The 16,550-nt window shown below is 57.3% G+C and overlaps 1 protein-coding gene across 2 annotated transcripts in view; it reads right to left on the bottom strand.

Annotated features, from left to right (window-relative positions):
* The window catches only part of FAM222A (family with sequence similarity 222 member A), a 29,845-nt gene extending 13,295 nt beyond the window's left edge, over positions 1 to 16,550 (bottom strand). Inside the window, exons 1-2 of one of the 2 annotated variants that reach the window (XM_027652200.1) lie at positions 16,539 to 16,550; positions 371 to 489 (exon numbers count right to left, since the gene is read on the bottom strand). In XM_027652200.1, coding sequence (XP_027508001.1) covers positions 371 to 452 — 82 coding nt within the window. In that variant the 5' untranslated portion in view covers positions 453 to 489; positions 16,539 to 16,550. Of the gene's footprint in view, positions 1 to 370; positions 9,363 to 16,538 lie in introns of those variants that run through there. The other variant, XM_027652199.1, reaches the window with a different exon arrangement.

The raw sequence follows: 16,550 nt of genomic DNA, 5'->3' as shown, positions 1-16,550 counted from the left end.
TGACCTTTTGGATCCCATTTTAATGTAACTAGTTTACAGCTTATCTGAAAGGCCAGCTCCTGGGGAAGGCGAGCTGCGGCAAAACGGGGAAAGTAATTAGGGGGGGGAAGGGCTGGGGAGGTTTAGGGGGCTGTGGGCTGGCGATGGCACCATCCACTGCCGCTGCCGCCACGCTTCCCAGGCAGCTCTGCAACATTTGCTGAAGTTGGACTTATCAAACACAGCAACCCAATTTAATTTGCTTATCTTGGCTCCTTCCTCCCCCCCTCCTTCCCGCTTCTCCTGCTCTTTTTAATTATCGGTTAAATAAATGTCTTTTTCAATAAGGGAAACAGCATCAAAGCGGGCGCCCGCCCCCCCAGGCACTTACACTTGCGCGGCTCCAGCGCCTTGTTGGGGCAGGGGAGGTGTTGGGCTGGGGGGTTCTGGGTCCTCTGCAGGCAGGCCAGCATGGTCTGGGTTTCCTGGCGGGCGCTGCCGCCCTGCACCCTGTGAGAGAGGAGAGACATGGGTGAGGGAGGGGACCTGCCCACCTCGCTGCCACCACTCTGTGCCCACCCAGCAGAGCCACCGGCAGGATCTCCACAGCACTCAAGTGCCCTTTGCTCCTCTGGAGATCAATAACTAACTCTGAGAGCCTGAAAGAAATAGGAATGTATATAAAAGAAATATGAAGGTCTCAGTGGGTGATCTGTGCTGCCTGCAGAGCTTTCTGCTCTTCCCACCGGGAAGGGGGCAGAGCTGGGGCATCCCCGCAGCACCGTGCTCCAGCAGCGCCAGACTGCTCTGCCAGCGTGCCAGCCAGCACCTCCTGGCACAGAGTGACCCCGGCCAAGGCTGGGGAAAGACAGTGTTAACATCCCACTCGGGGTCCTGGGATCTGTCGCCAGCTCCCAGCTGGCATCAAAATCTGCTCGACAAAAGCTGGAGGGGTCAGGCCAAAGTCACCGCCGCCACCGCGCTGCTCACTGTACGTCCTTCACCAGCCGCCGCGAGGCTGTGAGTTATAACCAGTTGCTGCTGACACCCTCCCACTACTCCGGCTGGCGCGGGGAGAGATATTCCCACTTGGAGAGGGCAGGGAGATGTGGGCGGGAGCAGCAGGAAAACAGGCAATGGTGCCCATCCACGGTGTCACAGCTCTTGAGCCATCGTTCTCCAGCTGAACGCTTTTATGGATGGCCGGGGGTCACAACTGGATGTCACGGATGGGTGTCGCTGCTGGGTACATCACTTCATCTTCTCTGTTGTGGGGGAATTGTGACCTCCTGCAGCCACCCAGGATGTTTCCCACATGTCCCAGTGTTGGCGAGAGGTGCTGGCACTGCCGTGCAGGGGAGCAATGTGGTGGCCTCAGGCATGTGGTGGCCTCGGGCAGGCGCTGGCAGAGCCCATGACCATCACCACCAAGAAGCAAAGCATGAACGGGTGATCCCAGAGCCATGCCCGGGGCTCTCTGTGCTCCACTGGTTTAAATGTCACCCTTTGGAAGCCCTTCACAGTCATCACGGGCGCAGACGGTACCTGCGCTTGCTCCCACAGGCAGGGGCTCCGAGGCTCTGGGATTGTCCCTGGAATGGGATCCATGCAGGGAGTCTGTCCCTTGGCTGGGCTCTGCTCATGGGGCTGCGGTCTCACTCCATCCCCCCCCCAGCAAACTGGTGGCATGGAGACTCATCGGCAAAAGGTGTGAGGAGGAGGAGGGGAGGAGGAAGTAATCTAATACCGAGCAGGTGTCTGGAGAACCCAAATTGTGCTGTTTTCTTCTAATAATGAAGTATTCATGAGTAAAAGCCTTTTTCACTACTTTCTTAAGATACTAATTTCACAACAAGCGCCTTGTTACCATGCAATTATTCCAATCGTGCATTTCTCCCAGATTCCATCTGTCCTCGTGCTCTCTAAATGAAAGACAATCATGTAACCACCTTTCATTATTCACTATTTTACTTTCAGCAAAGGTACCCTGAAAGAAATGATTTCCTCTGAAAGGGACTTTTATTCAGTTTCAAAACCAATTTTCTCCTATTACTGTCTTAAAAAAAAAAAGGAGGGGGGCAGGGAGGTGTTTTTATTTCATGCATTACATATCCTTTGTTAACGCAGCTCGCAGTAAAAGCAGCCGTATCCATTTTCTGGCTTCGATTTCTGGTAATTTTAAAATATGCCATTACAATCAGGCAGAAATTATACAGTTTGAAAAGAGAATGAAGTGCTTCTTATTCAGAGCCTGAGCACACTTGACTGCCAGGAGCTCGCCTCTCCCCGCCGGGACTCGGGGTTCATTACGCAGCCCCCGGCACCTCAGCTCCCCCGGCACGCACCCACCGCCTGGATTTTCCGTGCTGGGAGCTGCCTGACCCCGTCCCTGTCCCCATCCCTGTCCCTGTGGGGTGGACCCAGGTCAGGGCAGGCAGGGCCGTGCGGGGGATGGATGATGGCACCGGCTCCTGCCGTACCTGAGCCCCAGCTCTGCGGTGACCTCAGGGCTGGCGTCCCGCCGGGTGTCACCATCTGGCCGATTAGCAATGGACGTCACCTCCTCCCCGCGGAGAGGCAGCTCCTCACGGGGACGTTGACCCGTGTCCCTGGCAGACACGGGCGCCGTGGGCGGCTCGTGCCATTGCTGGATGAGGATCAGGTCCCTGATGGTCCCTGGGGCAAACAGCTGAGAGCAAGGAGAAAGCACCCAGGGGATCACTGAATCCATGTGCCAGCACAGGGAAGGCAAGGGGGAAGCACCCAGGGGGTCACCAAAACCATGTGCTGGCACAGGGAGGGCATGGATGCAGCCCCGGTCCAGGGAGATGCTGGTGACCTGTCACAGCAGCTGAGGGCACGCTTGACTCTGGGGCCCAGCAATGCAGGTCCCTGGGGACACCCCCACGCTGGTGCAAGTTGTCACCACCACTGCCATACACAGCCCAGCACCCTCCTGGAACCATCCCAGCCCTGCCCATGGAGCATTGCTGAGATGCAGGAGCCACCTGCCAAACTGAATAAAGCCACCGATTAATTCAGACCCCGCCTCTGCCCCCATCTCCCGGCGTCTCGCAGGGGAGGTGATTTTTCCGACAGCTATGTTGCACTTCACGGGCACACTCAGAACCATGAGGGCTCCGGTGCCACAACACCATCCATCTGTCCACCCTGGCACCCTGCTGGGTGCCCCAAGCTCCCAGAGCGCCCGTGGGGGGGAGGGTGGGTGCCCGGCACAATGGGCATCTGTGCCACGGTGGCATTTCGTTAATGCCGCTCAGAAAAGCCCCTGAATCAGCTGATGGGAATTGGGCGCTGGGCTGTCCAACGCTTAGCGCCGGCTTAGTTAGCTCCATCTGCATTTGAACTAATTCCAATCAGCAGGATCCGATTTAGTTCAAGCTGCTCTGGCTTTTTCGTGGCAGGAAAGGCAACACTCAGCAGTTTTGCCGGAACGCCCCGAATCCGCATGGCCTCTGCCCAGGCTGTGGATCCACCATCATCCAGCCAGCATCGCTGTACATGGCAAGACATTCCCATTAGAAGCAAAGTCTCTTGTGGACAACTGGAGCAGGGTTCCCCAGGAGCCCTAACCCCACATCCCACAACCCTGCCACCATCTAGAATCTCAGAATGGCTTGTGTTGGGAGGGACCTTAAAGTTCATCCCATTCCACCATGGGCAGGAACACCTTCCACTCGACCAGGTTGCTCCAAGCCCTGTCCAACCTGGCCTTGAACACTTCCAGGGATGGGGCAGCCACAAGTCCATCCTTCCCCTCTCCCACCACTCCTTCCCACCCCACACCCGGCTAATCCACCTCGACATCACACTATTTATAAGCCCAAGGTCTTCGTGACTTTAATAAAAAACACCACCCTCTATGTCTAAAGCCCCAGTGACGGGAGGGTTTGGCACCTCCTCTGACATCAGTGCCTGATAAGTCGGGCTTATCTCCTCCGAGAGCCCTGCGAAGGTCCCTCCGGCGAGATAAGGCCAGCGCAGCTGTCGATAGAGGCTTTCGCAGGCGAGGATTTAGATAAAAGAAAATGTGACGGGAGGGGGAGAAAAGAAAAAGGAACTTTTGAAGTCTCAGCCTGAAGTGGGTCTGTGCAGTTGCTGGGCAATGGAGGGCAGCAGACAGGGCAGGGATGGTGAGGGGCAAGGTCTTGGTCACCATCCAGGCTCTGCTGCAACATGTCCACATCCTTCCCTGGGCACCACTGAAGTGTAATCCCATTAAAAGGGAGTTTTTGGGGTTAGGAGAGGAAGGAGGGGATGAACAGGGATGCTGCAAAGCTGTTCGAGTCATGCCACTGCCATATCCCCCCTGGCTATTAAGTCAGTGCTGGGTTGGGCACAAGAAAAGGAGGTGATGGGGTCACCCTGGTTGGGAGAGGCACAGGAGGCTCCTAACAGCACCCAACAGACAGACGGACAGCATGGGAGCCAGGCCAAGGCTGGCAGCAACCAGGGAAATGAAGAAAAGCCCTCACTGGTCCCTGATGTACCAAGTAAAACGGACAAACCCACTGCAGTGCCAGGGCTACTCACCATGACCAGGGACACCCCTGCCCCTTGTCCCTCCATGGATGGAGGAGAATCCCACTGCCCCTCCAGGGTGCTCCCCTTCCCTGCAACCCTAGGGACATTGGTGCCACCTCTGCAGCAGGACTGGGACATTGGTGCTACCCCCACAGCAGTCCTGGCACAGCCACTGCCACCATCTCTGGTCCCCACAGACACTGTTTTCCGAGCCAATGGCACCCTGCAAGGGTGAGGAAGTGCCAGAGGAGGAATGCTTCCCCTCTGCACGCAGTGGGTGCCCATCTCATTGCAGGGTGAGCAGGATTTTGGCTGGTGCTGCCTACTGGCACCATGGTGGTACCAGCAGCTGCCGTGCCAGCTCATGCCAATATCCCATCCAGATTTAGGGTGGAGGGGATGCAGCGCTCGGCGAGTGATGCCACAGCTCAGCCCTACAGTGGGTGAGCACAGAAAGGTCACTCCACCGTAAACCATGGCGAGCACCAGATAAAATTAAGCCCAAAGTTTGCCACTGAGGGTGCCACGAGGCACAGGCGGTGCTGCCGGCCGCCCCATGACCTTCCCTCGCCCGCCCGCCGCTCCATCCCACCCGGATAATCCGCTCCCCTCCGCGTGCTCCAGCCCCAGGCCTTTCAGGGGGCCCTGTTAATAATTAAATGTTAATCTAAAAAGCAATTTTAGCTGCAGTGCTGCAGATCTGGTTAGAGATTACATTAGCATGTAAGAGTCAAGGGTAATTTTCTCTAACCCCTCTTGTGATCTTTAAAACCCGCAGATCTTAAAGCAACACCAGCTCCTCTGATTAAAATTGGAAGCTGGGGTTTGCAACGGATAATGATGCTGGAAGTGATTATTTTGCTGCTCAGGATCTCGCTGGGGTGGTGGGGAAGTGGGGGGCTGGGGGAGTGACCCAGACCAGCCAAGTGGTTTCTCCCAGCCCGTACCCTGTGGAGATGCTGGGAAGATGCCGGGTGAGCCTGGGACCCGGCACTAAGCAGAGCTGTGACACACTGAGCATCCCCATTTCCCACTTCCCCAGAGCCCGCCTTTACTTACAGAGCTAACATTTTGCTGCCAGGGGAATGATGCTTTTTTGGGCTGCTGTGACACCAGGATGGCACGGAGCCCACCAGCCAAGGCACACAGCCAGGGACAGAGTGGCACCAGAGCTGGACAGAGCATCCCCTCGCTGCTGGCATCTTAGGGCAGCATCTAAGTCTCTCCCATCCCACTCAGAACTGAGGTTTCTACTACTGTGGCTGCTCCAAGAAGAAACCCCTTAGACTGCTCAATAAAATCAACATCAAAAAATACCCCAAAATAACCTTTGGCTTATGAGCAGGGCCAGGGGGACTGGGACAGGGCACAGCAAATCACCTCCTGAGCAGTGCAAATGACCCTGCTGGATGGAAGAAATATGGTATCAGATGTGTCCGTAATGATGGAATTAAAAAAAAAACCCAACAATTCAAGTGCTGTTGAGCATTTGCAGACGTCCCCGCACAGGGCTCGGGCGGCCTGGTTAAATTTATGTGTCAGCTTTAAGGAGGCCTCTCATCAAATGAGCTATTTTGGGCAGAGATTAAAGATCTATTTTCGCTGTGAGCAGGAACAGCTCTCGAACAGGTTAATAATGATTCTGGAAAGCCACGCAACTCCAGTGCCCTGGGCCAGGGACTTGGAACCCTGGGCAGCGCCGGGGGGTCCCTGAGGGTGCCCGAGCCACGAGGGTGGAGGATCACAGTGCAACGCTCCCCGTCACTGCTGCCATCCTGGCGGGGAGGAAGGAGCCCCGCGTGCTGCGCCGGGCGCTGAGCAGCCGTGGGTAATTGGAAGTGGCAGACGCTGGCACGGCACTGCCGAGAAGGTCATTATGTGGGACTGGGAATGAAATGCCAGCAGCGAGGGGGGGAGTGGCCCCGTTAGCAAAGGTCAGGGCCCCACTTGGCGCCGGCGGTGTTTTTGGCAGAGCTCAGCCCTGGCTGTGTGCACCGGGGTCCTGGCAGGGCCAGTGTGCAGCGCGGGAGCAGGACCTGCCGGTACGGACGTGCCCCCTCTGGTGTGGTAGCAGCTCCTCAAATAAAACCTCACTCATCTGACACAACCGTGCCATGCCTTCATCCTGCACGTGGATGGGGAAGAGGGGCTGGAGAGATGAGCCCACTGAGCTGCCCACCATCCCATCACAGATGGTCAGGGGCTTTTGGTCCCAGCCACAGCAGGGACATGGGATCAAACCATGAGAAAAGCCAAGTTGCTCCAGAAAGACCTCCTGGGTAGCAATTAAAAGCACCCTGGACCCCACCTCAGCATGGGCATCCACACCTTGGACACCTGCAGCACCCACATCTCCAGCTGAGACATCACAAACTCAACACAGCAGAGACCAAAGCTCCCCATCATAGCTCCTGCCCCATCCTGGCTCCCTCCTGCCCCATCTGGGGGGCTTGATTGCCCCCTGCAGTGACAGGTCCCTGTGCCCCCACAGCCACGGTGGCAGCACCGCGGTGCCCCGGCCGTGGCAGTCGGGCATGCGCCGCTCCGTAATTACAGCCCCGAGTGCCTGAGCTGTGAAAGAATCTGACGAAGGAATCCAGGGTAGATCGCGCTGCTGAAATTACTATAATCAAAGGCTTTCACAAAGGCTTCAAATGCAACCAATTACCCTGAAAGGCGAGGCAAGAAAGAAAACAAATTAGCATGTTTGCACAGAGCCTCGGCGCAGCGCACACATCGCCCTGCGCCGCCCTCGACTCCGGCCGGCCGCTGCTCCCCATCCCTGGGTCCAGCTCCCCCATCCCTGGTTACCCTCCCCTCATGCCTGGGTACCAACTCCCCATCCCCATGGCAGGTCAGTATCTCCATATCCTGCTCTGTCACTGCTGCCCTGCTCGCAGCTGCACACAAAGGGGCTCTGTGCCCGTCCCTCGCCCCACGGCCGCCGCTGCCCTGCCCGCACACAAAAGCCCTGCCTGTGCCACGGCCGGGTCAGGCGCAGGCTCGGGGGCTTGCCAGGGTGGCCTGGGGAAACCTCCATCCCTTCTCCCTTGGCGCTGGTGGGGGTCCCTGGGCGAGGGGAAGTGAGGGGGGTCCTCAGATGCACTCATTGAGCACAGCCCCGCGTCACCTACCGACAGCTGGGGAAAGTACTCATGGCAGGGACCCCCCACCCTCCTCTCCTTACAGTACACTTCATCTGGTTGCCAGTCTGGGGGAAGCAGGGGAAAAAAGGGGAAAAAAAATAAAAATCAACTCCTTCCTTTTAATATTTAACACGAGTCCATCACCCTCAGTCTATTTGGTAATACAAAGCTCTGGAGATTTAAACCCTTCTCACCCGGAGAGATGGAAATGAATGGTGCTCTTTAATGAGCTGGTTCAGCAGAAAAGATAGATTTCCAAGATTACTGTAGGAATTCTTATAATTGATGTGTACTTTTGTAACGAGGATTATACCACCATCCGGCCAAGTAATTCCGGCTCTTTTCCTCCCTTGTCCCAAGCTCACCCTGCTTTTGGGGTTCCCTGCGGGACAGGGACCAGACTGTGTCCCCACAGGGAAAAAGCAACACTGGAGGGGAGGGGGAAGGAAAAGACAAAGAAAAATTAAACAGGTTTTTCTTATTTAGCCATAGACAACCTAATGTAGCCACCAAATGGGAAAATAAGGCATGTCTCCAGATTTCTATATTTGTTTTACAAATCCCTACTTTCCCCACCGATCCGGGGCCGGATGAGCTGCTGAATGCCGAGTAATTAAAAGGAACAGAGAACAATACTCAGCGCTGCCGAAGAACGCGGAGTTTCCCTCAGATGTTTGTAGCAATTGTATGAAAATGTACCAGGCAGGATGGGGAGAGCTGACAGCCGGGATTGGGAGCAGCCGGGATCCGAGCTGGCTGCCTCCCCCGCCTGATTGGCATTAATTGTGCACGTTTGCAAAGCAGAACGGAAAGTCTGACACGAGCTGCGAGCCAACATTTCTTTCTAATAGTCTTAATGATTACGACGAGAGCTGATGATCATTGCAGGGTGTTAATAGTCCGGAGAGCAGCTCTGCGGCTGCTGGGGACAAGCGGGGATGTCCCCCGCCCTGTCCCCGTCACACGGGGGAGATGCTTCCCCATGGTGGGCTGAGGGTGTGGTGGGATGGATCCGAGGGGTCCCATGAAGCCAGAGGTCCTCCGGGGGAGGGGACACTCCTGTCAGGCTGTAAAACTCTGGCAAGGGGATAGAAAGGACAGGGAGGGTACAGCAACCCCTTGTCCCCTACTCTGCCTCTGCCCCATGGGAGAGGAGTGGCTGCAAAGGGGCACCACCAGGAGGGAAAATGTCCCTACACTGAGCCCCCTCTAAGGACTATCCCCAGGGATGCCCCACACTGAGGGAATCACTGGGCCACCCTGCTCCCATGGGTGTCCCAAACCAGCTGCCACAGCCCAGTCCAGCTGGGGGTGCTGCCCCGGGAAGCGACTGCAAACAGCAGAGCCCGTCATTAAAACCTGATTAATGAAACCCGAGTTTCCTTGACTCTTTACAAGGCTGTTTTTTCAGATGTCCTTGAGTTTTGTTGCTGCAGAGGCGAGAGGGAGGTGGGTGGGCTGTGGAGCCCAGCACAGGCTGCTCCGAGCGCGGCCATGGGAGAGATGGAGCCAGACGAGCACGAAAAGCCTGCGCTGCCCCGGCCCGTCCAGGTTTACACGGGAGGAAAAATCAATGGCCATCGATCCGCAATACAAAGGGAGAGCAGCGCTGGCAGACGGCAGGCGGCTGCCATCTGACCGGGGCTCAGCAGAGGACACGGCTGGGTCACCTCTCTGGGGACGGGAGTGCTGCTGGGGTTTGGGATTGCATTGCTGGGGGTCCATCATACCCAAGGCGGGACACGGCTCAGGGTCACACAGCTGGGAACCGATGTGCCCACCAGGGGACACAGCTCAGGACACAGCTCAGGACACAGCCAGCAGCACCGATGGCCACCCTGCCTGCACCAGGTCCCTCCAGGGCAGCAAGCAGCACTGCCAGGCCACGTGCCATAAACCCTCACAGCAGCAGACAGGACACATCCACGGTGTGTGGGTGGCCCTTGTCCGTGTCCTTGCCGGGACACGGCCCTGCCTCCCCCGGATGGATGGACAGACGGCCTCAGCCCAGCTCCAAGCTGTTTGATTTGTTTTATCATCTGCGCTGGCCAACAGATCACTCAGCTTTGGGCTTTCTGAGCTCACTAATAATTGTTCCCCGACAAAAAGAAATAAAGACTTGGTCCCTTTCTTTCTTCCCCCCCCTTTCAAAAAAAAAGTCTGTAAAGAAGAGCTATAAAAATGGCTTGTTATCTCACCTAGTGAGGCTCTGGTTGTATGTTATTGCTAATTGGGTATAACATCCTTGTCTTGTTCTGCTCTCTGAAGCTAAATCAAGAAAGCACCACTGCTGCGAACTAATTATATCTCTGGACTGCAGACTCCAGCTTGTCTTCCCCTTTACTGAGTTAAAAAATGGTCACTAACCTTAATCTCTCATATTCCCAAGCATTAGGGCTGCTGGAAACCCACACTTCCACCTGCATCCTGGTCTGTGCTGGGAAAGACAGAGCACATGGTCCAGTGAAGGCTCACAGCTACTTCAGGACACGGCCCTGAGCGAGAGCCTGGAGGTGCCCTTCCCTGGAGCACCTCATGGCACTGGAGTGCCGAGACCACCACAGCCACTTCTCAGGTCCCTGTGCCATGGAGTCTTTATCATACACAGCTCAGAGGCTTCCTGTGCTGCACAGAACCACAGACCAGCCACCTCTCCTCTATGTAGGTGAGATTAAGCTTCTTTCATTAGGATGCTTTTTAAAATCTGCCCCCCTTGGCATTCCCATGGCTCGAGCTCACGTGAGCACATGGGCCACGTGCACAGAAACCCAGGGGAATGGGTGCTGCTCCAGTTCATCCACATCACCTCCCAGTCCCAGCCCAGGATGGACCCCCATGGTCCCACTAATGCTGCTGCTCATCCCCAGGTCTGCCACGGCAGCACAGACCCCCACGGCCACCCAGCTGTGCCATTACAGGTGGCTATGGCTGAAGCTCTCTGGTTACTGGCACAGTTTACACACTGGTGCTGCTGCCATGGCACAGACCAAAATGGGTCATCATGAAAGGGGAGAGGACAACCAGGGCCCCACAGGGCACTGAGATGAGCAGCAGGGCTTGGGCCATGCAGGATGGCCCCAGTCCTCTTCATCCTGGCAAATGCCTCAGCACCAGCCACACGAGGTCCAAAACATCAGCAGCAATGTAAGGCTGGGACAGGAACCAGAGTGATGGCACTGAGCTCAACCCCCTGCCCAGCTCCATCCCCCTCCCAAGGCTCCATCCCCCTGCTCATGGGCACCCGCGCAGATGGGTGTTATTTCCAAAGGCAAAGTCAAGCTCCAATTCTCCCTGTGAGCCAAGAGCATCCCTTAAAAAATTGATACTTCCCTGACTATTAATTAACCTGAACCACTTAAAACCGCCTTCAATTTGTCAGGTTTAACTGCCAGCTCTTCTCGGTAAATCAAGCGTCGCGTGCAGATGGAGGCTGCGCGTGCGAGGCGGCGGCGAAGGAGCAGGCGGGGAGTGGGGTGAGAGGGGCACCCTGTGCCACACTTGCCATCCCAGAGCACCAGGGATGATATTCACACCCCACAATTAGCCAGGACACGATATCAAATACAACAGGCAGGCAGGCAGGAGCAGGCAGGGCAGCCAGCGGTGCTCGGAGCACCCCACACTGCAGCCTTCCCGTCTCCCCCCACAGCGCCCTTGTCGTGCAGCCAAGGCTGAATTGGAAAGCAATATGAATATTTATCTCTGACAGCGAAATCTCCCCGCTGCAGGGTATTAAGGCTTTATTAGTGTGTGGTTACCGGCCATGCTAAGCCAGCCCCCACTCTCGCCTGGAGCGTGGCAGAGATGACCTACAAGAGGCAGATGGCAAAGCCTTGGAGAGCCCCCTATGCCGGGACCGGGATGTGCCTGCTGAGGAGGGGGCTGCACATCCCAGTCCCAAGGAGCTAAGAGTGAGTTCCCCCCACCAAAACCCCCTCCTCTCCCAGCACCAGCCCCTCCACTTCCCCACGCTGAGGCCATCCCCCCGTCCCTGCACCACCCGGCTCTCGCTGTTTTGGGTTAAAACGCTGATGTATTCTCTCTTTAGCAAAAGGAGTCCCAGGGGCTATAAAAACTCCCAGCAGGCTCCTGTCAGTCTCAGGTCATTAACTTTCTTTCATTGGGAGTTTGTTTACAGCCAGCCATAAATAGCGGTGCCGGCACTGCTCGCCAGCAGGACGGAGTGGGATGGGATGGGGCTGCCTGTGCAGGGGGGCACAGCACCCCAGGGTCCAAGGCATGGGGTCCAGCACTCGCCCCCCATATCAACTTTTCCCATGCCCTGTGCTTCCCACCAGCCTGGCATCCCACCCTGCTCAGCACAGCACTGCCCACGGTGCCACAGAACCACCTCAGCCCTGCAAATTGATGGGGTCACCTTGCGCACGGCCTGAGGGAGCTGGGCACGTGCTTGTGGTTCAGTTATGACCTTTTCTGAGGAAGCAGGAGGAGGAGGAGGAGGAGGAGGAGGAGGAGGAAGGAAGCAGCTGGCTGGAGCTGCCCCTGTGGGTGACCTACCCCTGGGACCTGCCCCGCACTCTTATCCTGCCCAGCCCTGGCACCCGTCACAAGCACCAACCTCGTGTCAGGACCTCTGTGTGTTTGAGGTGTCCCCTGGGGGGGAACCCAAGGCCTCTCGTCTCCCCACTGCCTGCACCTCAAATCTCCTCCTTTCTGACAATTTACCAGCAAGGAGGCAGAAAGCAGGAAAGCCGAGCATGCCAGCTGGGCATGGCCAGCACGGCGCTGCTGCCAGGATGCTTCCAACATCACGGCTCCTCTGCACCCAAGAGCACCCACGTCCCGTTGCCCACCCAAGAGTTGCACCACAGCTCTTCCAAAGCCTCCAACACCAGGAGCACACCCCAAACCCTGTTAACACCTCAGCAGGCTCCAGTGGGCAGCCAGTTGGGATCCCCCTGGATGCAGGTGCCCAGGGCTGGCAGCGGGACTGCAGGTGCTCAGGAGCTTTATTTCTGTGAGTGAACACAGCGGCTCCACCACGGCCGTGTGAACCCACCAGCCACGGTTCTGATGGAGCCACAGGATCCACCAGTTTCCGAGGCCCACAGACACAGGTTCCATAGGTACCTCCTGGTCCAGCAAAGCCCTCGGCACTCCCTGCACTGGGGGATGAGCCAGAACCTCAGTCTGTCCCCTCATCAGCACAGCTCTGTGTGCCACCCAGGTCAGCACCATTGGCCCCGTGCTGGCACAGATGGCCAGGCCAGGGGGTTCAATGACAGCCCCCCTGTGCCTCATCCCAGGCTGCAGAGGGGGGTCCTGGAAATCCACAGCCGCAGCCGGCAGTCTGGCTGCAGCCAGGAGCCCACCTCCTGTTGTATTTCACAGGATGGCTACAGGACCAGCCACACAGGGGCTGAGCACACAGACCAGCAGCACCCCAGTCTGTGTACTGGGCTGAGGGATTAAACCCCAAACTCACACACGGTGACTTCTGCTCTTCCATCCATCCCTGGGCGAGCACGGACTCGCCAAAAATCCCAGCCCCATCCCTCCCGGTGCCCCACATCTATGGAAATATCTCTATTTTAGCCCATATACTCACCCAACCTGTAATCAGAGCAACACAAATAGCCCCTGCTTCCCATGTAAATTAAAAACACCCATTAGGCAGATTTCAAAAGATGTCAGTAGGCTTATAATTATACACGACATCCTTCCGAGATAAAAGCGATTACCGGGGATGCAAATCACTTAGCAACCAATCAGTGCCCCCAGAGTGCGGAGCACTGACCAGCCATCCATTTTCGCCTCGTCCTTTTATTCCCTGCATCGAGCAAATACAAACACAGATAAAGAGAGGCACAATAGCTCTTGACACGCAAATAGGTTAACATAATAAAGCCAGCTTTAGCCGGCTCACTCGAGGGAGAAAAGCAATTCTCAGGCAAGCAGGAGGTAATAAAACAGGGCTTTTGTGTTCCTGGCTCCCATTCTCACCCCTGCGCCAGCTTTGCTGCATTAGCTGATAGGCATCGTGGTTTGATTGAATTACCTTTCATGAATATTAGCTTTTTGAGGAATGCGCAGGCAGAAGAGAAAGAAGAAATGTCTTATTTTTTGCATGCATGCGCCCGCTGCAGACGGACATGCGGCGGCACAGATGCCGGTGGGGCCGGGAGAGGGGTCCCGGCAGGTGCAGCCCCCGGCCCACCCTGCCAGCTGCAGCATCCCCAGCCTTGGGGGGGGGGGGGTCACACACAGAGCCCCTCCACCCCAGGACGAGACACCACCAGCAAAGGACCTTACACAGGGACGGATAGCCTGCCCTGTCCCCAAAATTAGCATTGAGGCCACAAGGCCACCAACACCATCACCCCGACATCCCCCCTGCTCAAGACCCTGCCCGTGGTACCGCGACAGCAGGAGGGTGGCGGGGTGAGCCGGCTCCCATCGCACATTCCCGAGGCCACGGCTCCCTGTGCCGCAGGATCACGCCGGAGAGGGAGCGGGGCTGCCCGGCTCCACCGCACATTTTCCCGCACAAGTTGAGGACACGCAGGAAACCCGCTCCAGGCAAAAATTAACTCCGCCGCCTGGCAAGGATGCAAACGCCCGGCACTGATGCCGCACACACGGCGGGAGCGCGGGGGCAGCGCGGGGTCGGAGTGCCCGGCTCGGCACAGATACTGCGGGGTCGTGGGACCCAGGACACCCTCGGCCCTGGAGCCAGAGCCCTTCCCTGGGCAGGGCAGCAGCCTGCAGTTGAAAACCAGCCCCAGGAGGAAAGCGGTTCCCCTGCAGCCTGCTGGGGATGGACGAATTTCAGGCTCAAAGAAGAGATAACCAGAGGGGCTTAAAAACTGAGGTGATGTGGCCTCCCCAAGGGCTCTGTCCCCAGGGTACAGCCCGGCAGCAGCCGCCCACCTCCTCCCTCCATGGAATTCCTTGCTCCAGCCTGAGGATAAATATTCACACCAAGATATTTCAATTTTTAATGCTGCAGTCGGCTGAAACGGGGCCCAGCTCGCAGCCAGCGCTGCTCCGGCACAGAGAACGTGCCCCACCGGTACCGACTCACCACCCAGCAGGAAAACTGTTCCTGAAGCTGGAAAAACGAGCTGTGCTCCAGCAGCCAAGGAACGGTTTTTCTTTCCCCTGCTCTACACACAAGGTTAGCAGAAGGCACCGCGGCGACAGCTCCCCTCTCCTTCCACCACGGCAGCCCTTGCCCGACCGCACCCGGCTCACACCGCGGCTCCCGGCACCTCGAACCTGCTCCTCAAAGTTTTATGGATCCTTAACAAGAAGAATCCCTCCCAGCGTGCCAGGTGCCCTTTGCCAGGGATATTTCCCACCTCACCCCCCGGCGCCAGAGCCCAGGTGCGAGGGCTTTGCCAGCCAGGGTCCCGCCAGAGCAATTCCACTTGTTTGGCCAGTGACCAGAGGCACGTGCCCGGCACATCAGATGGTCAAACCCTCTGCAGGAGCACAGGAAGGTGTAAAACTGCCAAATCCCACAAAATCATCCCGAACAAGATACGGGACGCTCCTTAGTGAGAGAGGAGCCACGTGGCTCTGTCCTCATGCCCGCAGTGCCCCACAGCCACTCTGCCCTCCATGAGAGCCTGTCATCCACCCAGCCAAGCTGCCAGCAGGTCAATAGCATCCCATGCAGGAGGATGCACATAGAAATAAATATATATATATATATATGTATACACACACACACATAAATATATATCAAAAACCTCCCTACAGAGATCCCGACAACCAGAGCCAGGCAAAACACTGCCCTATGCCACTGAATTTATCCCTCGGAAAACACCGTGCACGGCTGGAAAACTTTGCCGCTGCCTCTCCTCGGAAATACCCGGCAGGGCCGGAGCCGAGCCCGGCTGCAGCCGTGCCCTGCAGGGAGCTGTGCCGTGCCGCTGGCTCACTGCGTCCAGGCCCTGCCTTTCCAGCCATTAAATTCCCACGATGCGATGGCTTTCCCAGAGCTGGATTGGGATGCTGGGGCTGAGCTGCTGGCACTGGGAACAGCTCATTTCTCCTGGGGACAGCCCGCTTGTCCCCGGCTGGAGCCAGTGGCCGCCCCGGTGGATGCCCAGCCGTGCTGCCCGGGAGCTCTCGGGGACCACGACGCCTCATCCCCGGCGAATCCGATTCCCAACGCCGATGGTCCAGAAGATGCCACAGGGATGCTCAGGGATGCTCCCTCCGCAGCTGAGCTTTTTCCAGAGAGTATTTTCCCCAGCAGAGCCTCCTGACCCGACGGAGGCAGCCGGGAGACGGGTGTTAAATAAACCATCGCTGGGTGGGTCCTTCTTCCCTCTCCTTTGTGACCGGCGGGATCCACACCAGCGCGGGGTCCATGGCGGGGTCCTGCTCTGCCACCACCCGCTCTGGTGTCCCGGTGGGAGCGGGCGCTTCCCTGCCCGGGAAGGAGGAGAAAACCCCTTTTTTTTCCAGGCGAAAAGGGGCAGAAAAGGGTCGCAGCAAAGGCGGCAGCTCCCGGTAGGCTCCCGCTGGAAGTGTCTCAGCTTTCCTCCTGGAGGCACCCGTGGATATTTTATTTCCACTTACGAGTCAGGCGACTCAAAAAGCCATAAAAAAAAAAATCAAAAATTGGATGGGAAAAAAAAAAAAAACCAAAACAACACAAAACCACAAAAAAGACCCCAAAAGTTGTTCCCGTTCCTCTCCGGTAGCGAAGGGCGAGCCGGGCCCCGGCAGCGGCGGCGGCTCCGCGGACACCTCCAGGCACCTCCGGGCACCGGCGCTGCGGCGGCGCCGCCTCCGCTGCGCCCCGGGAGAGCCGGTGGAGCTCCCCGGTCCCCGCGACCCCCCTGCGGTAACCCCCTCCCCCGCAAACCTCCCCGGTGCCCGGACCCCCGTTACCGTCAGAGCTGG

This window comes from Corapipo altera, unplaced genomic scaffold (assembly GCF_003945725.1).
Source record: "Corapipo altera isolate COAL_440 unplaced genomic scaffold, ASM394572v1 67, whole genome shotgun sequence".
NCBI classification, from domain to species: Eukaryota; Metazoa; Chordata; class Aves; order Passeriformes; family Pipridae; genus Corapipo; species Corapipo altera.
Note: the sequence above shows the minus strand (reverse complement) of the source record. Positions and strands in the feature narration are given on the sequence as shown.